Consider the following 23828-nt stretch of genomic DNA (forward strand, 5'->3'; position numbering starts at 1 on the left):
CCAGTTTGAGACCTGCCAGGACCACCCAGCTCCTGACCTCATTACAGCCTTGGTTCCAACATGGACAAAAGAGCTGAGTTCCAGAGGGAAGGTGAGAGTGTCAGCCTGTGACATCAAGTCCAATTGGACCAAGTGTGGCATCAAAATGTCCGAGCAAAACTGGAATCACTTGGGTTCAAGCTCCCCGATGGTTGGATTCCGATCATGCACAGAGGAAGATGATTGTGGTTATGGAGGTCAGTCATCTCAGCTCCAGGACATCGCTGCAGGAGTTCCTTAGAGTAGTGTTATTGGCTCAAACATCTCCAGCTGCTTCATGATAAGGTCCCCATAAGAACCTTCCCACTGAGCTCAACACATAAGCACAGTGACTACAAGAGTAAGTCAGAGACGAGCGAGGTGTACCAAAGTGAGTAATTCACCTCCTGACTCCCCAAAGCCTATCCACTATCTCCAAGGCATAAGTCAGGAGTGAGATGGAACACTCCCCACCCACCTGGATAGGTGCAGCCCCAATAATACTCAAGAAGTTTGACACCATCCGGGACAAAGCAGACCTCTTGATTAGCACCACATCCACTCCCTCCATCGCTAACGCCCAGTACTAGCAGTGTGTGGTATCTACAAAATGCAAAGTAGAAAATCACCAAAGATCATCAGACAGCACCTTCCAAACCCACAACTACTTCCATCTAGAAGGACAAGAACAGCTATATTTAGGAACACACCACCTTCAAGTTCTCCACCAAGACCCTCACCATCCTGACATGGAAATGCATCATGGTTCCTTGACTATCACTGGGTCAAAATCCTGGAATTCCCTCCCTAATGGCATTGTGGGTCAACCCACAGCAGGTGAACTGCTGCGGTTCAAGAAGGAACTCACCACCACCTTCTCAAGAGTAACTAGAGCTGGCCAGATACTGACCAGCAAATGATGTCCAGATCCCATCCACGAATAAATAATGTCCTCCATACATCTCTGTGCTGTCCACCATACAGATTCATCCCCTGCATTGTGTGATGCCTGTCACTCTGCACTCAAACTGAGATACACCTGACAGCCCACAAGTAAATGCAACGTGAATGAGGCTTTAGAATTTCACTCAGAGCCAGATGATGCATCCTATGTCGCGACATGAAATGTGCCCATGCCCCTGACTGTGAACCAACCTGACAGAAGCAGGTACGACCTCATTGTCTCTGAGCTCCACAGTGAAGGGTGAGTTAATCTGAAAGCAGCCAGAATGATGTGGTGAGGCTGGGGTTTGGTGATGCCCACACACACGGACAGAGTGTGGGAGAGGACAGTGTTTGTGGAGCATGCAGTGAAATGGTGCTGATGGTGGAGATGGATGAAGACCCGGCGCAGCAAACAGTGAGCTCCTGCCTCCAGGTAACTGCCTGGTTTCCATAGGAACTGAAGGAAGGATTAAAATCTCCATCGAAATGAGACAAGATCAGCTCCTAATGAAATAGAATGGCATGAAAATGAAGTGGTCACCTCTCCCTAGTGAGATTCAGAATTCGCTGTTTAAACCAGAAACAGGGAAATTGGAAATGCTTTTCACAACTCAATCTGATGCTTTCATTCTTGCCACATTTCCCCAACTTTCTTGTCAGTGCTCACATCATTCAAGGCAGCATAAAATTCAACTCTGTAAAAATTATTAACAATGTTCTTTTTAATCTACTTACAGGATTGATGATCCAATGGTGGCTCAGGCCTGAGTACTTTCAATGCTGGTCATCCTGTAGGATCCAGAGTAGATCTATTGACTTCCCAAAGGACCCACGTGGACACCCTGAACCACGATCTGACCTCTGACCCCACTGCGTCCTGATCTCAACCTGGAATGGCATCGGCTACATGACCCCTAGGAGGCCCAACTCAGAGACTCTGAGTGTCGGCTCCACCCTCTGCAGCTGGATCCCCAGCTTCCTGACCCACAGACCACAATCAGTGAAGATAGACAGCAGCACCTCCTCCACGATAACCCTCAACACTGGAGCCCCCCAAGGATGTGTTCTCAGCCCCTACTGTACTCCCTGTACACCCACGGCTGTGTGGCTAAATTCCAGACAAACATCATCTCCACGTTTGCTGCAGACCCCACTGTGGGAGGATGGATATCAAACACCAGGAAGGAGATAGAGGGCCTGGTGACCTGGTACAACGAGAACACCCTCTCTCTCAGCATCAGCAAAACTGAAGAACTGATCATTGACGTCAGAAAGACAGGAAGAGAACATGCCTCTTTCTACATCAATGGAGCTGAGGCTGAGAGGGTGGAGAGTGTCAAGTTCCTAGGAGTGACAATAACCCACAATCTGTCCTGGCCTTCCCACATAGATGTGATGATCCAGAAGGTACAACAACGCCTCCTCTTCCTCAGGCAGCTCAGGGAATTTCGCCTGTCCATAAAGTCCCTCACCAAACTCTACAGATGCAACACAGGAAACATTCTGTTTGAGTGTAGAAACTGCTCTGCCCAGCACAGTAAGGAACTATACGGGGTTGTGTGCACAGCTCAGACCATCACGGAAGCCAACCTTCCATCCATGGACTCCATTTACACGGCTCGTTGCCATGGAATGGCTGCCAACATCATCGAATACCCCTCCCACCTCAGTAATGATCTCCTACAACCTCGCCCGTCAGGCAGAAAATACAGAAGCTTGAACACACGCACCAGCAGCTTCAGGAACAGCTTCTTCCCAGCCTTTATTAGAGTGATGAATGGAAACTCCAACTTCAAATAATGCTGACTTTGTTAATGTTAATCTTGCCTCGTGCACACCCTATGGGATGTAACCTGTACGCCTCTGTTCAAGTCCCTACTCACCCTATGATCTGTACATCCCTGTTTTCAGTGATCTACCTGCACTGCTTGTAAACAAAGCTTTTCACTGCACTGAGGGGAACATGACAATCAATCAATCAATCAATTTGTCTCCCTTCACCCTGAACAACAGCTTTTCAACATATACCTCTGCTGTCAGTGCCTTAGACAACATGTTACTGACGCTGTCCTTACTTTAAACAAGAGGAGGCAGAATGCCCCAACTGATTGACTGCGGGTTAAATATCCAGGGATACCAGACTGTTGGGGAGAACAGACAGGAATGTCAGGGAGGTAATGTGACTTTGATATTCAAGGACGACATCAGAGCTGTGCTGTGAGATGATATAAGTTCTATGGAGAATGAGGTTGAATTTATTTGAGTGGAAATTAGAAATTCTAAGAAGAAAATGTCACTGATAAGTGGAGTGTATAGACCACCAAATAATGCCATCACATTGCATTGGGAAATAAACAAAGAAATAACTAATGGTACGGCTATTATAGCTGGAGACTTTAATCTACACGTAGATTGGTTGAACCAGCTCAGGAAGGGTTGCCGTGAGGAGGAGTTCGTTGAGCATATCCGAGCTAGTTTTCTTGAACAATATTTAATGGAACTGACGAGGGAGTAAACTATCTTAGACCAGGTCCTGTGTGACGAGACAGGAATAATTAATGACCTCACAGTTAGGGAGCCTTTTGGAAGGAGCGATCACAGTATGGGTGTAATTAGAATACAGATGGAGGGTGTGAAGACAAAATCCAAAACCAGGGTCCTGTGTTTGAACAAGGGGGACTGCAATAGAACGAGGGAGGGCCTGGCTGAAGGGGACTGGAAACAAAACTTTCATGGTGGGACAGTTGACAAGCATTGGAGGACTTCCACAGAAAACTTTCAAAGTGCGAAGGGAAACTGTATTCCAGTGAAAAGGAAGGACTGTAAGAAAAGGGGTAATCTGCCCAGGGTGTCTAAGGAAATAAGGGAAGCTATCAAAGTGAAAGAGGAGGCACACAAAGTGGCTAAGAACAGCAGGAAACTAGAAGATTGGGAAAACTTTAAATGCCAACAGAAAGCCACAAAAAGAGCTGTTAAGAAAAGTACGATAGAACATGACAACAAACTGGTGCAGAATATAAAAACAGGCAGCAAATGTTTACACAAATACATACAATGAAAAAAAGAGTGGCTTCAGTAAATGTTGGTCCTTCGGAGGATGAGAAGGGGCATTTAGTAATGGGACATGAGGAAATGGCCGAGGCATTGAACAGGTATTTTGTCTCAGATTTCACAGAGGAGGACACTAATAACAAGCCAGTAATTTACAAACAGACAAAGGTAGGTGAGGACCTGGAAACAATCATTATTACAGAAGAGCTAGTTTTGGGTAAGTTAATGGAGCTAAGGATAGATAAGGCTCCTGGCCCTGCATCCCAGGGGAATAAAAAAGATGGCAGGAACAATACCACGTGCACTGGCGGTAATTTTCCAAAATTCACTCGATTCTGAGGCAGTCTAAGTAGATTGGAAAACAGCAAATGTGACACCACTGTTGAAAAAGGGACATAAACAAAAGATGGTATATTATAGACTGGTGAGCTTCATCTCTGTAGTGGGGAAGATTCTTGAGTTCTTGCGAAGAGTAGGTCGTGCCTCACGAACCTTATTGAGAACTTTGAAAAGGTGACCAAACAGGTAGATGAGAGTAAACCAGTTGATGTGGTGTATATGGATTTCAGCAAGGCGTTCGATAAGGTTCCCCACAGTAGGCTATTATACAAAATGCAGAGGAATGGGATTGTGGGAGATATAGCAGTTTGGATCAGTAATTGGCTTGCTGAAAGAAGACAGAGGGTGGTAGTTGATGGGAAATGTCCATTCTGGAGTCCAGTTACTAGTGGTGTAATGCAAGGGTCGGTGTTGGGTCCACTGCTGTTCATCATTTCTATAAATGACCTGGATGAGGGCATAGAAGGGTGGGTTAGTAAATTTGCAGACGACACTAAGGTCGGTGGAGTTGTGGATAGTGACGAAGGATGTTGTAGGTTACAGAGAGTCATAGATAAGCTGCAGAACTGGGCTGAGAGGTGGCAAATGGAGTTTAATGCAGACAAGTGTGAGGTGATTCACTTTGGTCAGAGTAACTGGATTGCAAAGTACTGGGCTAATGGTAAAACTTTTGGTCGTGTAGATGAGCAGAGAGATCTCGGTGTCCATGTACACAGATCCTTGAAAATTGCCACCAAGGTTACAGGGTCGTTAAGAAGGCATACAGTGTTTTAGCTTTTATTAATAGAGGGATCAAGTTCCGGAATCAAGAGGTTAGGCTATAGACTGCACAAAACACTGGTGCAGCCGCACTTGGGGTATTGTGTACAGCTCTGGTCACCGCATTATAAGAAGGATGTGGAAGTTTTGGAAAGGGTGTAGAGGAGATTTACTAGGATGTTGCCTGGTATGGAGGGAAGGTCTTACGAGGAAAGGCTGAGGGACTTGAGGCTGTTTTCGTTTGAGAGAAGAAGGTTGAGAGGTGACTTAATAGAGACATATAAGATAATCAGAGGGTTAGATAGGGTGGACAGGGAGAGCCTTTTTCCAAGTTTGGTGATGGAGAGCATGAGGGGGCATAGCTTTAAATTGAGTGGTCATAGATATAGGACAGATGTCAGAGGTAGCTTCTTTACTCAGAGAGTAGTAAGGGTATGGAATGCTTTGCCTGCAACGGGAGTAGATTCGCCAACTTTAAGTGCATTTAAGTCATCATTGGACAAGCATATGAACGTACATGGAATAGTGTAGGTGGGATGGGCTTCAGATTGATATGACAGGTTGGCGCAACATCAAGGGCCGAAGTGCCTGTACTGTGCTGTCATGTTCTATGTTCTATGTTCTATGTCCATTATCAAGGAAGAAATAGCAGGGCATCTCAATACAAATTGTCCCATTGGACATATGCACCATGGATTCATGAAGGGCAGGTCTCCCTTGACAAATTGTTTGGAATTCGATGAAGACATTTCAAGCAAGGTGGACAACGGGGACCCAGTGGAGATGTTGTACCTAGATTTCCAAAAGGCCTTCAACAAGGTACTGCACAAAAGGCTGCTGTATGAGCTAAAGATTCATGGTGTTATGGTAGTGTATTAGCATGGACAGAGGATTGGTTGACTAACAGGAAGCAAAGATTGGGGATAAATGAGTGCGATTGTGGTTGGCAATCAGTAAATAGTGATGTGTGTCAGGGATTGGTGTTGGGACAGCAATTATTTACAATTTATATCAATGATTTCGAGTTTGGGACCACGTGTCGGGTGTCAAAGTTTGCAGGTGACACCAAGATGAGTGGCAGAATGAAGTGTGCAGAGGACTGTGAAACTTTGCAGAGGAATATAGATACATTGAGTGAGTGGGCTGAGTGAGTGGGCAAAGATCTGCCAGATGGAATACAATGTTAATAAATGTGAAGTCATCCATTTTGGTCGGAGTAACAGTAAAACAGATTATTACTTGAACGGTAGAAAAGCTGCAGCTTGCTGCTATGCAGAGGGACCGGGGTGCCCTTGTGCATGAATCGCAGAAGGTTGGTCTGCAGGTACAACAAGTTATTAGGAAGGCAAATGGAATTTTGTCCTTTATTGCTAAAGGGATTGAGTTTAAAAGCAGAGAGGTAATGTTGCAGCTGTACAAGGTACTGGTGAGGCCACACCTGGAGTACGCTGTGCAGTTTGGTCTTGAGAACGAATGTGGAGGGGGTGCAGGGGAGGTTAACCAGGTTGATTCCAGGGTTGAAGGGGTTGGTTTATAAGGAAAGACTGAGTGGATTAGGATTATATTCATTGGGATTCAGAAGAGTGAGGGTGGAATCTTGTGGAAACATATCAGATTATGAAGGGAATACATCAGATAGAAGTAGAGAGGATGTTTCCACCAGAAGGTGAAAATAGGATGAGAGGACACAGCCTCAAGATTAGAGGGAGCAGATTTAGGACTGAACTGAGAAGGAACTTCTTCACTCAGAGGGTTAGTAATCGATGGAAGTCCTTGCCCAGGGATGTAGTTGATGCTAGTTCAGTAAATGTTTTTAAAGTAAAGGTAGATATTTTTGAAAAATAAAGGAATTAAGTGATACGGTGAGAGGGCGGGTAAATGGGGCCGAGTCCAGGAAAAGACCAGCCACGATCTTATTGAACTTTGGAGCAGGCTTGGAGGGCCGGATGGCCTACTCCTGCTCCTAGTCCTTATGTTCTTATACCCTTATGATTGGCTGAATGACAGCAATTATTTCTCTCACATTTTTTTGAACAGAGATGCATTGTTTGTGATAACCCATTTCTTTGGAACCGCTTCAATATCTTCCAGAGAATTGAAAGATTATGGTCAATGCCTTTATCTTTCCCTCTCTCAGTAAGTCACATACGTGCAGTCCAAGGTGGGTACAAGTCCTATTCCATTGGGGGAATAGTGTACTGGATTGAAAGGGTTTAACTGAACTGGTTTGTTTAGTGTCTGTAATTAATGTCAAACTCCATGAATCATAGACGTCTCCCAGGAGGGTTTCCGTTGTCTATTAATTACAAATTCCTTACAATGTACAAAGCTATAGTATCAGTGACAGCATCACCTCCAGCATCACCCCCAGCACTAACAGGGACCGACAGCTCCAGAGACTGGGAGCTCGGGAGAAGAGAGATTCAAATCTGAGAACAATAGATTGGAATTTTACAACCATGGGTTGGAATCTGAACACAGAAGATCGGAATTTTACAACAATGGGCAGGAGCTTCTCAGCAACAATTGATTATATTTCTGCAAATTACCACTTGATGTCATTAACAACTCAGATCCATTATATACTCCTGGTTATTCAGCGTATTTACTATCCCACCCTTGTTATTGTTGGTGTTCCTGGTAAGTCTCTCACCTGCTATTAACGCTAAAAGTAATCATTAACTGCATCGCTTTTCCTGCCAGTTTTTTCTGTCTCCTTGCTGCTGTTCCTGCTAAGCACATGCCCACCCATTAAATCTGTAAATCATATTTCATTCTATTAATGTTCTTGACATTAATCCCTGTCCATTGACTCGAACCCCATCCTTGGCCAAATGATGAGGATCAGTGAGATTGTTCAGAATCTTACCAATCCATTTACAGTCAAAGAGTTAGAGAGCTTTACAGCATGGAAACAGACTCTTCAGTCCAACTCATCCATGCCGATCAGACATCCCAAACTAATCTAGTCCCATTTGCCAGCACCTGGCCCATATCCTTCTAAACCCTTCGTATTCATACACCCATCCAAATTGTATAACAGCCTCCACCACTTCCTTTAACAGCTCATTCCATACATGTAACACCCTCTGCAAAAAGGTAACCCCTTAGGTTCCTTTTAAATTTTCCCTCTCTCTCCCTAAAACTGTGCCATCCAGTTCTGGACTCCCCCACACCAGGTTAAAGGCATTGTCTTTCTGCCCTATCCATGCTGCTTATGATTTTATAACCCACTATATGTTCACCCTCAGTCTCCAACACTGCAGGGAAAACAGCCCCAGCCAATCAGACACTCCTGATAGCTCAAATCCTCCTACCCTGGCAACATCCCTATAAATTTTTTCTGAACTCTTTCTGGTTTCACAGCCCCCTTCCGATTGGAGGGGATTGAACCCAAGCTTTGTCAAACTCATGCTCTTTCCTGGCACTGATTTTTGTGGCCCCCAATTCCACAATGTGTCTTATCACAGGGACCTTTTCAGTCAACTCACCTTCGCAGTTCCTCATCCTGACCAACATACCCACCCACCCCCTTTTCTGCTACATCAGGAGTAAACAAGTCTGCTCTCTGAAGACTGGCAGCCAAAAATAACAGAGTTGTTGGCAAACTGAAGACTTTTAGATTGTGTCTTGCAGTGTTTCTCAAAACTGTTGCTCAATTACGATTAACTTACCTGTACAATGCCAGTTCCTGGATTTCTTATGTTTCATTGCTTATGCGCCAATCTATTCCCAAGCTCCAAGTGACCCATGGTCCCTCTTTTGTCCAAATTGCCCAGTCTATCCAAACCAATGTCTGACAAAATCCAAAACCAGGCTAGGGTCTCTGTGCCATAACTGTTGGCTGTGAGAGAATGTTCCTGTATTTGTACTGGAGAAGGTCTACTCCCCCACAAGCTGAGTCAATGACCTGCTCAACCCCACCTGCAATACACCTTCCTCTACACCACCCCCCTGTAGGTAACCACACCAAGGAGTCAGCACTGTTCATGGTAGGGCCGTGGGGAGAGTTATCGAACACAGACACAAAGGGATGCAGGCACATAGCACCATGAGAGTGGCATCATAGGCAGACAGGGTGGTGAAGAAGGCATTTAGCAAACTTGTCCAAAACCAGAGGGTATAAGTTATAGGTGAGAACGATAAGATTTAAACGGGACCTGAGGGGCAACTTTATCACTCAAAGTATAGTGTTTCAATGGAGAGAGCTACCAGAGGAAGTGGTAGTGTTTGGGCCAATGACAACGTTTAAATCAATTTGAAACAGGTATATGGATAGGAAAGGTTTAAAGGGATATGGGACAAATACAGGAAAATAGGACTAATTCAGCTCAGGAAACATGGACCAGTTGGACAGAAAGCTCTGTTTGTGTGCTCTGTGACTCTATGACTCAATGGCCCATCGCTGAGGACACATGACAGAAGGATTGGCAGGAGAGAACATCAATCAGAGGCCAATCGCTCATTATAGACCCTACTACATGCCCAACCGCTTTCATCTCTCACGGCAACTGTGGGTGTTTTAAACTGTTCCCAGCCTGGCTAAGCCCTCTGTGCAGATACCAACATCAGTGAGAATGCAGAGACCACCCGAGGCTACAGATATGGTACAGTCCAAACAGTACCTTCGACTGTTCGAGAGTGTCCACTGTCAGTACCCGATGGTGGGCTTACAGAACTCTGTCCAGTCACTAACAACGCTATTGCTGGGCTCAGTGACCATGTGTAAACCCAGATAATAAATATTCTTCTGAACAAGATGCGTTGTCTCACACATTTGCCATCCATCCTATCATTTCACTGCCTGACAATGCAACCTGATTTCCTGTACAATTTTCCTCACTTATTTCCCCGAATCATGTTATCAAAGTTTGAAATCTTGCCCTATAACCCAGAATGTGCCTCAGCAGATCCAGTGGAACAATAGGGGAGCACTGATGTTTATAACCCTGTAGTCTGTAAACTACCTATTAAACACAACCCTGATTAAAGTCCATCGGAACATTGTTACAATCCTCAATGATATGGAGTAATCTATTATTTTTCCCATTCAATATGATCCTGTTAGTTTATTTACTTCTCAATCTACTGAGGAAATCCCTGTTTCATCCTCAGGTGTTCCTTTTGCTCCAAACCTGATGTACCACTTCCCTGAATTACAATGAGGTGCCAATTGTGATTATGTTATCATTGAATTTGCAGTGGACTCATTTCTAATCAAAGTTTTGTCATAATCGAATTCTGTGCGACCTGTTAGTGCTGAGGGAATCTATCAGCCAGTCAAACACTTAACCACCAACACCATTCCCACCTCCCACCCCCCCGGTGTGGAGTAAAATACCACAGATTCTGCCAATCTGAAATAAAAACACTGCTCAAAGTACTCAACAGATCTGGCAGCATCCATGGAGAGTGGGACAGTCAGGAATTCAGGTTAGAGATCTGTAGTCAGAACTGGGAGTGGTCAGAGCAGTTTATTTAAATTAGGCAGGGAAATGAGATGGCTGGGGAGAACGTGGAAAGGTCTGTACTTGGGTGGAAGACAGGAGAGGTAAAAGGACAAAAAGAATTGTCATGAAAGACAAAATGGTAAAGAGAGAAAAGATATATATCTTGAAGTATAAATGCAAAATCATCACTCTATCACAACAAGCGAATGAGTTCGAATTTTTGATCTGAACTTGTTGAACTCAGTGTTAAATGTAAACATTCTCCCATTTTTTGGGAAGCATCTTTGATGATGATGTTTGGATTTCATATTATAATTTTTCCTCCTTTACTTGTCCTGGTACGATCCCATTTTGCTTTTCATTTTCATCCCTTCTCCCATCTAATGTCTCCTGTCTCCCGGGTTACCACAGATCTTTTCATTTGTTGTTCCTTCCTTTCCATGACTGGTTTAAATCCTGTTTCAGTACATTTCCAGTTCTGACAAAGGGTTAGCAGCCTGCAATGTTAACTCTGTCTCCTCACAGGCACTGCCAGAGCTGCTGAGAATTTCCAGCATTTCCTGTTTGCTTTCTATATCTTTTCTTTTCCTTCTTGCCCTGACTGTAAAGATTTTAATCTGACTGAAACTGATATAATTTCTGAACTTTGATGTCATGTAATTGCAAGCCTTAGGTCAGTTACAATAGCACACCAAGTTGGGAGAGCTCATCGAAAGGGACTTACAGTTGGATTGGCTCCACAACCACTTGAGAATAATCAGCGTTTTCATAAGTTTCACAGACTTGAGTACATTTCCCACAATAAACATAAAGTTTTGATACTGAGCAAAGGGCATTTGTCGCATTCACAATGGAACACCCATCCTCAAGCTGCAGCCCTCAAACTTGCCTCTTAACTGGAACCGATCAGTGCCTTTCCCTGAGTGTCTTATAAACCTTTACTTTATCCACAGTTTGACACTTGGTTCTGTGTTATATTGAGTAAAGCTCTGTATCTACTCAGTCAGTTGATGAATTTGTTACTTACTTGTCCTTTCCGTGATAGCTTGTGGGTGGCACGGTGGCACAGTGGTTAGCACTGCTGCCTCACAGCGCCAGAGACCCGGGTTCAATTCCCGCCTCAGGCGACTGACTGTGTGGAGTTTGCAAGTTCTCCCCGTGTCTGCGTGGGTTTCCTCTGGGTGCTCCAGTTTCCTCCCTCAGTCCAAAGATGTGCAGGTCAGGTGAATTGGCCATGCTAAATTGCCCGTAGTGTTAGGTAAGGGGTAAATGTAGGGTTATGGGTGGGTTACACTTCGGTGGGTCGGTGTGGACTTGTTGGACCGAAGGGCCTGTTTCCACACTGTAATGTAATCTAATCTACTCTGGTTTTGAAATTCATTTCTCCTTGCTGTTTATTTATTAAAATGACCAATTAGTGAGACTACAGTGCAATTGTCCCTCTTCATGACTGTTTTGCCTGTTCCAGTCTGCGGGTGTCACTAGTTAATATGCAAATCCACACTCAATAAACTTTGAAATAAAGGATCTTTACATCCTCTGAATTAAACTTTTCCATCATCTTACTGCATCACATGACTTGCACAAAATTGTAACTCAGTCGAGCCTATCCATCTCACTTCTGTGGCTATATTACATGTAGATACAATTTTATAATGAACAATATGATTACCACATTCTGACAGTGGTGTAATAAAAATACATTCTACACTGAGGTATAGTGACTTATGACCAGTTGAGATGTTTTGCAATCCAAAAGTCTTTGAAAGTCTCCCCATTCACCACGGGGGTTGAGAAAGTATTCCCAGAATTACATTGAGGTCACTCAAAACAGTCCCTGAGATTTCAGAGAAATGGACCATTCTGCCAATATTAATGGAAAGTTATAAAATCAATGAACGAATGCAAAATACTGCAGGAGCTGGAAATCTGAAATAAGAACAGAAAAGGCTGGGAGTGCTGTTGGAACAGCATTAACCTGAAATGTTCACTTATCTCTCCATAAGTTTAACCTGATCCAACAGAGTAATGGAAGCTTGTTGTAAGTTTGGATCACGAGGTATCCTGTGAAAGAGAACAAGTTGAGCTAATGGTTTTCATTTCTGAAATATGTTAAATTTTCAGGTCCCATTCCTAATAAGTAATCACCTTGAGAGTTGATGGGGAAGGAGCATTGGTCCGGTTGTACTGAGACAGTGAGGAGGGATTTGAATGATTATTGAAATTGAATGAATGTCGGGGGAATGGGGAAGGGCAAGTGGTCGGCACTGTGCCAAAACGTGTAGACAGCCGATGCAGATACGATGGGCTGAATGGCTTCCTTCTGACAACTGGGTGATTATTAAACTTGATCTCCCTTTTCCTTTCCTGGGTATGCAGACTGCATGCTGGATTGTGCTTCAGTAGAAGTTCTCCAGTGCTCACCAGGATGTAACACAAGAAACACTTAAGCCACTATATAGTAATGGACCTGAAAATACCTTGTCAGTGGTTAATAGCTCCAATACTAGCCATATCCTGAGTTGGACTTGCAACCACCTATTAATATTTGGATTTAAACAGGTAAATCTCAAAGAGTAGAACAAATCAAATCCAAATAATTACCGCCCCATCAGTCTAATCGCAATTAACAGCAACGTTGTGGAAGGTGTCATCAAGAGTGCTACAGAGCTGCACTCACTCAGCAATAACTTGTTCACTGGTGTTCAGTTGCCCAGCACCAGACCTCATAACAACTATTATCCAAAGAAGGACAAAAGAGCTAAACTCCTAAGGTGAGGTGAGGTGAGGTGACACCAAACCAGCAATTGCCCAAGTCTGACCTGAAGGAAACTTAAAATAATGAGAAATGGGATGAACCTCTCATTGGTCGTGGTCATTCCTGGCACATTGGAGGATGGGTGTGATTGTTGGAAGTCAGTCACCTCAGCTCCAGGACATCGCTGCAGGAGTTCCTCAGGGAAGTGTCCTCGGCCCAGTTATCTTCAGCTGCTTCATCATGGACAATCCCTCCATCAAACGGTCAGAATTCAGGATGTTCGTTGATTGTTTGCAATGTTTAGTCCCATTCCTGACTCATCAGACACGATCGAAGAGTTTGGTGCTGGAAAAGCATAACTGGTCAGGCAGCATCTGTGGAGCTAGAATTGATGTTTCAGGCATAAGCCCATCATCAGAATTCCTGAAATGTAGATTCTCCTGCTTCTCGGATGCAGCCTGACCGGCTGTGTTTTTCCAGCACCACACTCTTTGATTCTGATCTCCAACATCTGTCAGATACTATGTCCATATATAACAACATTTGTACAATATTCCAGCCTGAGCTGACAAGTAACAGTTGCTCCACACAACTGTCAGGTATCTCCAAAAAGAGAGATTGTAACTATTTTTCATGACATCAATGCATTCTCTAGTGTCAGCATCCTGGGGGAGGGGCGAGGGGTTGCAATAGACCATTGTCTGAGCTGGATCAGTTATATAAATACCAGTGTTACAAGACTATCTCAGAGACTGGTGATTCTTTAATATGTACCTCACCTCCTGACTCCCCCAAATCTGACCACTATCTACAAAGGGCAAGTCATGAGTGTCTGGGTGACGTCTGCTCCAACAACTCTCAAGAAACTTGATAATACAGCAACGCCCTTGACTGGCACCACATCCACAAACATTGCCGGTTTCCACCATGAATGCAGCCCAGCAGCAATGTGCGGCATGTGGAAGATGTGGAAGAGCCCTTTGATAGATTTTTCCAAAGTAGCAACCTCTACCATCTCAACTCAATAGGCCATCAGCTGCACATGGAAACTACCTCTGAGTAGGTATCAGAGGATAACATCGACTGAGCTACCCTCACATTAATCCACCTTCATTGGATAATGATCAGGAGCAGAATATGTGTGCTGATATCCAGCATGGTCACTGGATACTAAGAATCTAGTGGGATGATCTGTCCACACTAATTCTGAATGACTCTGTAAAGATGAAGAACAGGACATTTCCACCACCCCAATACAGGGTCACTGACATCTGTTCTACTTCAGAAACTAAAGCATATATCTCATGGTCTTTGTGATATTTCCTGCATTCCCTTGTTTACTGAAGAAGGGCTCATGCCCGAAACGTCAATTCTCTTGCTCCTTGGATGCTGCCTGATCTGCTGTGCTTTTCCAGCAACACATTTTCAGCTTCCCTTGTTTACAGTTTAATAACATGTCAGCATAGTGTCTATCTTCACATCATCTCTCAAACTGCATTTCTTCATTTTCTGTTTCAACCCAAACATGACTTCCTAAATAATGGCTGACTTTTTTGGATCCAGCAGGTTACATGATAATGCGTATAAATACATCAATACATTTTCACTAACAGGGGCACACAAAGAAATCACATGATGTACTCTGTGTAATTGGTAACTATTCTACCAGCTTGATTAATTTTCCTGTTTATTTTCTTTCCCCACAGCAAACATCATAACAATTATAATTCTGTTGCAAGGAAAGTGTGGTCTTTCAAAATGTATTACGCGATACTTGGTGGCGATGTCAGCAGCAGACATACTAGTTATTATCCTCGATCTGCTATTGAGACACATTCCAATCATATATAAGAGAGAGTTACGTTTCCTACGGTCCATCCCCATCTGTAATATCCATGCTGTCTTCCTTTTTGCAGCCACTGACTGTTCTGTCTGGTTTACAGTCACTTTTACCTTTGATCGATATGTGGCCATTTGCTGCCCAAATGTGCAAATTAAATTTTGTACTGAGAAGACAGCAGCTGTGGTTCTGGGAACAGTGACTGTGCTGAGTGGTTTGAAGAACATTTTCTGGTACTTTATGTTCACATCTCAGTATTTGCTCAGGAATCAGCCCTGGTTTTGTTCAGTACCAACTGATATTCTCTCATCTCCAGTCTGGGGAACAATCGAGTGCCTTCATTATATCCTGAACCCAGCAGTGCCATTTGTTCTGATTCTGCTGCTCAATGCTTTAAGTGTCAGGCACATTTTAGTGGCCAGCAGAGCCCGCAGGAGACTTCAGGCTCACAGCAGTGGGGAGAATCCCAGTGACCCAGAAATGGGGAGTCGAAGGAAGTCCATCATTTTATTGTTTGTTATCTCAGGGAATTTCATCCTGTTATGGTCAGTGTTCATGCTATACTCTCTATGGAAACGCATGAGTCAGATGGGGTATCGGGCCATACATCTACATTATTTTGTCCGAGATATCGGATTCATTCTCCAGCTCCTAAGTTGCTGCACAAACACTTGTATATATGTCGTGACCCAGACTAAATTCAGGAAACAGCTGAAGAACATGGTAAAATACCCTCTTACTCGAATGGGAAAGCTCATTAAATTATGAGATGGATTGAAGAATTCAGTTTCAGAATCAATCCAATCCCCTCTCTGTGGGGTCAGTGATACAGACACAGTGAAGGGAGTCTGCTCTCTCCAATCTTTGTGACAGAAACTGAGTATGTTCAGTTGGCAGGCCTGATGATCTACTACAGACACAGTGTGATTGGCCTGTTATCTCTGGGTCAATGATATAGAGACAGTGCGGTCAGTCTACTCTACTCAATGTACATGACACCGATACAGTTGGGACAATCTGTCCTCTCTAGTGTCTACGACAAAGAGACAATGAGTTTGGTTTGCACTCTCACTGGGATAGATGTGAACACACTAATATGAATGAGGAGCAGGTCAGTTTGCACTTGAGTCTGATCTGCCATAGTTCTTGGTTGATCTTCCTGAAGCCTTAAACCACTTTTCCACCTATCTTCTATCCCATTGAATCCCTCATTAGTGATGAGTCCACATATCTCTTCCATACAAGCCATCAGCGAGCCTTCGTCCATTGTTATCAGAAAGATCCTTCCACAAACTATTGTACAGTAATGTGAAATATGTGTGGTATGTGTTGCCACAAATTCTTTGTCAGTTTTAAAGGGAGTTTGCAGAGTTTGGATGAGTTCAATTTGTTTGAACTCAATTATACATGAGGCGAGACAGGGACACTGAAATAGTGGACAATATCTGATTGTGTTCAATTTCATTGAGTAAAGCATTTGACAACAAAACTTGATTGGAAGAACATGCAAGAGACAAAACTGTTTTAAGACCCTGAGACATCGGAGCAGAATTTAGGTCATTCAGCCCAATGAGTCTGGTCCACCATTGAATTATGGCTGATATGTTTCTCAACTCCATGCTCCCACTTTCTCCCTGTAATCCTTGATCCTTTTGATACTCAAGAACCTGTCGACCTCAGTCTTAAATATATTCAATGATGTGGCCTCCACAGCCTTCTGTAGTAATGAGTTCCATAGATTCACCACTGTCTGGGCTAAAGAAGTTTCTCATTATCACCGTTCTAAAAGGCCTTCCCTTTACTCTAAGGCTTTGCCCTGGGTCCTCATCTCTCCTGCCAATGGAAACATCTTCCCAACATCTACTCTGTCCAAGCCATTCATTATTCTGTATGTTTCAATCAGATCCCCCCTCATTCTTCTAACCTCCATCAAATATAGACCCAGAATCCTTAAATGTTCCTCATATGTTAAGCTTTTCTTTCCTGGTAATTTTTTTAAATATTTCATTTCAATTACTCTGCTGTCCTGCGTGTTTTGCATTTCTTTGCACTCTATGCTGCCCTGTGTATGATCATGTAGTTTGTGCTGTCCATGTAGCACCTTGGTCCTGGAGGAACTCTGTCTCCTTTTTCCTGTATCGGTTGTATATGGTAGAAAAGACAAATAAAGCTACTCTTGATTCTTGAATCTTGACCCCTTTGAATATTCTTGTGAATCTTCTCTGAACACACTCCAAGGACAGTACATTCTTCCTGAGATATGGGCCCCAAAACTGCACACAATACTCCAAAAGTGTTCGGACCAGAGCCGTATAGAGACTTAAAGAGCCTCAGAAGTACACTCCTGCTTTAATGTTCTTGTCTTCACAGGATAAAAGCCTTTGCTGCACTTGCCTTCCCAACTACTGACTCAAACTGCAAGTTTACCTGGAGAGAATCCTGAATTAAAACTCCTAAGTCTCTTTGCACTCCAGACTTCTGAACTTTCTCCCCATTTAGAAAATACCCCATGCCTCTATTCTTCCTACCAAAGTGCATGACCTCACACTTTCCCACATTGTGCTCCATCTGCCACTTCTTTGACAACTCGCCTACTCTGTCCAAATCCTCTTGCAGCCTGCCCTCCTCCTCAATACTGTCTGTCACTCTACCTATCTTTGTATAAGTTGGAAACTTAGCTGGAATGCCCCCAGTTCCTTCATCGAGATCATTAATGTACAAAGTGAAAAGTTGGGGTCCCAACACTGAGCCTTGCAGAATACCTGTTGTCACCGGCTGCCATCCTGAGAAGGACCCTTTTACCCCCCTCTGCTTTCTGCCAGACAGCCAGACTTCTATCCATGCTAGCACCTGGCATCTCACACCATGGGCCCTGACCTTACTCAGTAGCCTCCTTTGCAGCACCTTGTCAAATGCCTTCTTGAAATCCAGGTAGACAACATCCATTGTCTCTCCTTGATCTAATCTGCTCGTTACTTCCTCAAAGAATTCTATAGATTTGACCTTCCCTTGATGAGACCATGCTAACTCCACTCTATTTTACCAGACACTTCCAAGTATTCAGAACTCTCATCCTTCACAATGGATTCAAGGATCTTACCCACAACCAAGGCTCGGTTGATTGGTCCATCATTTTCCATAATTTGCCTGACTCCTTCTAAATATTTAATATATTTTATACATAATCACATATTTAATCTTCTCCCTCATTATTTCTTTTTTTGTTGTTGCCCTCTGTCTTTGTAAATTCCCAATCCTCTGGTTTCCCACTGCCCTTTGCCACATTACATGCTTTTGCTTCTATGCTATCCCAGACTTCCTTCGTCAGCCATGGTTACCTCATCCTCCCTGTACCATGCTTCCTTTTCCCTCAGGATGAATCTCTGCTGTGTCTCCTGAACTACTCCCAGAAACTCCTGCCATTGCTGTTCCACTGTCTTTCCTGCTCGGCTCCTCTCCCAGTCAATTCTCCCCAGCTCCTCCCTCATGCCTCTGTACTTTCCTTTATTCAGCTGTAATACCGTTATCCCTGATTTTATCTTCTCCATTTCAAATTGCAGAGTAAATTCAATCATATTATGATCACAGCCTCCGAAGGATTCCTTCACCTTAAGCTCTCTCAGCAAGTCTGCCTCATTGCACAACACTAAATCTAGAGTTGCCTGTTCCCCCGTGGGCTCCACCACAAACTGCTCTAAATGGCCATTTCTTAGACATTCCACAAATTCCTTTTCTTGCAATCTACAACCAACCTGATTTTCTCAATCCACCTACATAATAAAATCCCCCGTGATCATTGCAACTTTGCCTTTCCTACACATCTTTTCTATCTCCTGGTGTGTCTTGTACCCCAGCTCCTGAGGATTGTTTGGAGGCCTGTATATAACTCCAAATATGTCTTTTTCAAATTTGCAGTTCCACTATTCTACCCACACAGATCCTACACCATCTGACCTGACTTTGTTTCTTACTATTGAGTTAATTTCATTTTATACTGATAAGGCATCACCACTCCCTCGGCCCACATGGCTTGTTTTTGATAGGATGTATATCATTGAATATTCATCTCCCAAACCTGAACCCCTTACAGCCAAGTCTCTGTGACACCCACCATGTCATACCTGCCAATTTTGATCTGCGTCACAATCTCATTTCCCTTATTCCTTATCCTGTGTGCATTCAATATGACACCTTCAGTCCTGAACTGAGCGTCTCTCTTCTCATTGCCATTCACTTGTCCAGTTATCCTTGTCATTAATACAAGACAGGCATCAAACTGGGTCTGAAACCTAACTCCCGGATACAAAACCACTTCCTTCCTTGAGACAGAATACCTCAAGTGCTCAGATTGACAAAAGCCCCTGACTCCTGTCTTTGAAAGTTGCTAAACCCAAAAAAGGCATCCCTCTGATCAAGCAAAACCCAACCTGGGCCAGGAGCACACTTCAAGTTCCCCCAGGATATTGAGAGCTCTCACAATGTGGTGTGTGAACCCTTGTTTTGTAGTTCATTTGGCCCTGTGCTCAATGTTAATTAAAACTTACTGTTTGACACCAACCTGCTCATGATGTGTTAATGGTTATTTTAATTGGCTTTCCCATCTGCATCAATTGCCTTTGTTTAAAGAGGTAAAAACAATGACTGCAGATGCTGGAAACCAGATTCTGGATTAGTGGTGCTGGAAGAGCACAGCAATTCAGGCAGCATCCGAGGACAGGCAAAATCGACGTTTCGGGCAAAAGCCCTTCATCAGGAATCGATTCCTGATGAAGGGCTTTTGCCCGAAACGTCAATTTTGCCTGTCCTCGGATGCTGCCTGAATTGCTGTGCTCTTCCAGCACCACTAATCCAGAATGCCTTTGTTTAAAGACTGTTGTTCTATCTCAGAATGACAGGCCTCTAAGCATTGCTGTATCCATGGCTTTAATTCTCAAGGGCAGTTTTAGCTGACAAAAGACTGGAGACGTCTTCTCTCTTCGACATGAACAGCCTTTTCACTAAAGCAAAACATTATTAATACTTGTGTGTAAAATTATTAAAAATCCAGCCTTTATTCAGTGATAATTTTGAATCTTTTTCTTCATCAATTGCAGCATAATGTAAATGTTTCTAATGCAGTTGCTTTGTTGCAACCCACCCACTGGTGAGGGACCGTTCTGGGAATATGTGCGGCTGTGTGACTGTCCAAGATAACTTTGTTTTTGTGGACGGTTTTGGAAAGATTTGGCCTCTTTCCCTTTGTAAGATTAACAAATGTGTATGTTTGTAAAACTTCTCTAAAAACAACCGATTAAATACATTTTTACACTAAATTCTATAACTCCAATTACTTACAATCTTCTCGATATATGATGGCCCTGAGAACTGTTTCCTAACTGGAGCCAAAGTCTCTTCTAATAAACAGGGTGGGGCTCATTGCCTCTCAGTGATTATTTCCACATCAGAAGGATGTGTTGTCCATTGTAACAGAGACTGTCAGAAGGATCTGATCTCTTGTTCGACTCCTCCCAGATCCTCCCACCATGTCATGGTCACTGTGGATTGTCCTTTTACACTCAATCAACATTAACCATTTCAGACCCATGTACAGCATTTCATCTATTGTTATCACATGGACTGAAGTACAGTGAAATGTTTTGTTTCGCGGGCAGTAGAGATACAACATAACATACAGACAGATCATTGGTTATTGAGGTGGAGCAAGGCATGCTGGGTTACAGCTGCAAAGGAGATACACAAATGCAAGATCAGTATTACATTTGAAGTTAAAGAGGTCCATTCAGCAGTTGAAGAACAGCAGGGAAGAAGCTGTGGCTGTGTGTGATGATGTTTCTACATCTCCTGCCTGATGGAAGTGGTTGGAAGAGAGTCTGATCAGGTGGGAGGAGTATTTGATGGTGTTCCCTGTCTTTCAGCAGCAACGTGAACTACAGATGGTTTCAATTGATGGAAGGTTGGCTTGTGTCATGGTCTGTGCTGTGTTCATAACTTTCTGTCGTTTTTTTACGGTCCTGGGCAGAGCTGTTCCCGTACCTAGCTGTGATGTACCCAGATAGAGTGCTTCATATGGTGCAGCTATAAACATTGGTGAGAGTCCTTATGAATGTGCTGAATTTGCTTAGCCTCCTGAGGAAGAAGAGTCATTGTTGTGAGCTCCATGACATCCTCTCTACATCTCTATTCAATCCTCTCCATTCCTTCATTCAGTCCTCCGTACACCTCCATGCAGTCCTCCGTACACTTCCATGCAGTCCCTAAGACTCCTCCATGCTGTCCTCTATAGACCTCCATACAGTCCCCAAGACACCTTCTTGCAGTCTCCCATGATTTGGAGATGCCGGTGTTGGACTGGGGTGTACAAAGTCAAAGTCACACAATACGAGGTTATAGTCTAACCGGTTTATTTGGAAGCAGTAGCTTTTGGAACTCTGCTCTGGAATAAGAATTTAAGACACAGAATTTATAGCAAAAGTTTACAGTGTGACAGAACTGAAATCATGTTTTGAAAAGAACCTGGATTGTTTGTTCAGTCTCTCATCTGTTAGAATGACCATGTTGGATTCAGTTTTCTCATATGTAAATCACAAAACCTTTTTTAAAAGTCACATTCTCAAGGGAGAAGGAGCAGTGCTATGAAAGCTAGTGCTTCCAAATAAACCTGTTGGACTATAACCTGGTGTGGAGTGATTTTTTAAATAATTTTATTCAATCTCCCATTAACCTCCATGCAGTGGAGGCAAAGAGGTGATGGTCTTCTAATATTATTAGGAGACCATCGATCCAATAACTCAGTCATGCTCTGGGGAACAACTGCCACGACAGATCGTGGAATTTGTACATTGTTTAAAAAAAATCTGCAAAAGAATCTGGTTCACTAATTTCCGATAAGGACGGAAATCTGCTGTCCTCACCTGGTCTGTCCTACATGTGACTCCAGACACACAGCAGTGTGAGTGATTCTCAATTGCCCCTGATCTGGCCTGGCAAGCCATTCAGTTGTACCAGTCATTACAAAGTCTCAAATAAATGAAATTGGACGGATCACCTGGCACCGACCTTGGCACCCGAATATGTAGAAACAGCCCTGTCGATTCTGCAAAGTCCTCCTTATTAAAATCTGTGGACTGGTGCCAAAATTGTGAGAGGGGTCTCACAGACTAGTCCGACATAGTCATACCCACTGAATCCTCCCTGACATTCTATGTCCCAGTCAGCACCATCACCATCCCTGGATATGTCCTGACAGACCCAGCAGAGGAGGCAGCACAGTGGGTATACAGTTGGGAGGGAGTTACCCTGTGAGTCCTCAACATTGACTGTGGACCCCATGACGTCTCATGGCTTGAGGTTAAACGTGAACAAGGAAAGCTCCTGCTGATTACCATGTACCGTCCTCCCTCAGCTGATGAATCAGTTCTCCTCCATGTTGAACAACACTTGGAGGAACCACTGAAGGTGACAAGGACACATCATGTACCCTGGGTGGGGGGGGGGGGGGGGGGGGGAGGGAGGGGAGGTGGGGAGGGATTTCAATGTTCACCATTGAGAGTGTCTCGGCAGCAGTACGACTGATTGAGCTGGTCGGGTCAGAAAGGACAGGGCTGTTAGACTGGGTCTGCGGCAGGTGGTGAGGGAACCAAGAGGAAAAACCATACTCGACCCCTTCATTGCCAATCTGACAGCTACAGATGCTTCTATCCATGGCAGTATCAGGAAGCATGATCACTGTACAGTCCTTAAAGAGACAAAGTCCTGTCTTCATATTGAGAGTCATCTCCATCGTGTTGTGTGGTACGAATGTGTGTGACAAATGAGACAGACCTCAAACAGATCCAACAACTCAAGACTTGACATCCATGATGTGATGTGGGCCATTAACAGCAGCACAATCCGTGACCTCATGGCCCAGCACATCCCCCCCTCAAACATGACCATCAAGCCAGGGGATCAACCCTGGTTCAATGGAGAGTGCAGGAGAGCATGCCAGGAATAACACCAGGCACAGCTGAAGATGAGATGTCAACCTGGTGATGCCACCAAACTGAACTACTTGCATGCCAATCAGCATAAACAGCAAGTGATAGACAGAGCCAAGTGATCCCACAATCAATGGGTCAGGTCTAAGCTCTGCAGGCCTGCCACATCCAGCTGTGAAAGGAGGTGGACAACTAAACAACTCACTAGAGGAGGAGGCTCCACAAATATTCCCACCTTGAATGGTGGAAGAGCCCAGAACATCATTGCAAAAAATATGGATGAAACATTTGCAGCAATCTTCCGTCAGAAGTGCTGAGTGGATTATCCATCTCACCCCCGTCCAAGGGCCCCAGCATTACAGATACCAGTCTTCAGCCAATTCGATTCATTCCACATGACATCATGAAATGGTTGGAGACACTGGATACTGCAAAGGCTCTATGCCCTGACACCAGTCCAGCAATAATACTGAAGACATGTGCTCCAGAGCATGCGGCTCCCCTCGACAAGCTGTTCCAGTACAGTTACAACACTGGCATCTACCCGACCGTGTGGAAAATTGCCCAGGTGTGTCCTGTACAGAAAAAAGCAGGTCAAATCCAAAACAGCCAATTACCAAACCATCAGTCTATTCTTGATAACGAGTGAGGTGATGGAAGTTGTGATCAGCACTGCTATTGAGCAGCTCCTG

At 43.9% G+C, this 23828-nt stretch overlaps 1 protein-coding gene across 1 annotated transcript in view; it reads left to right on the plus strand.

Moving 5' to 3' along the window:
- The window catches only part of LOC148148633 (putative G protein-coupled receptor 139), a 35302-nt gene extending 19374 nt beyond the window's left edge, over nt 1–15928 (plus strand). Inside the window, exons 3-4 of the mRNA XM_087992351.1 lie at nt 7442–7752; nt 15027–15928. Coding sequence (XP_087848477.1) covers nt 7442–7752; nt 15027–15928 — 1213 coding nt within the window. The remainder of the gene's footprint in view (nt 1–7441; nt 7753–15026) is intronic.
- Nucleotides 15929–23828: the final 7900 nt, after the last annotated feature.

This window comes from Chiloscyllium plagiosum, unplaced genomic scaffold (assembly GCF_037043375.1).
Source record: "Chiloscyllium plagiosum isolate Xiang-an unplaced genomic scaffold, Cpla_swu_hap1 HiC_scaffold_12, whole genome shotgun sequence".
In the NCBI taxonomy this organism is placed as follows: Eukaryota; Metazoa; Chordata; class Chondrichthyes; order Orectolobiformes; family Hemiscylliidae; genus Chiloscyllium; species Chiloscyllium plagiosum.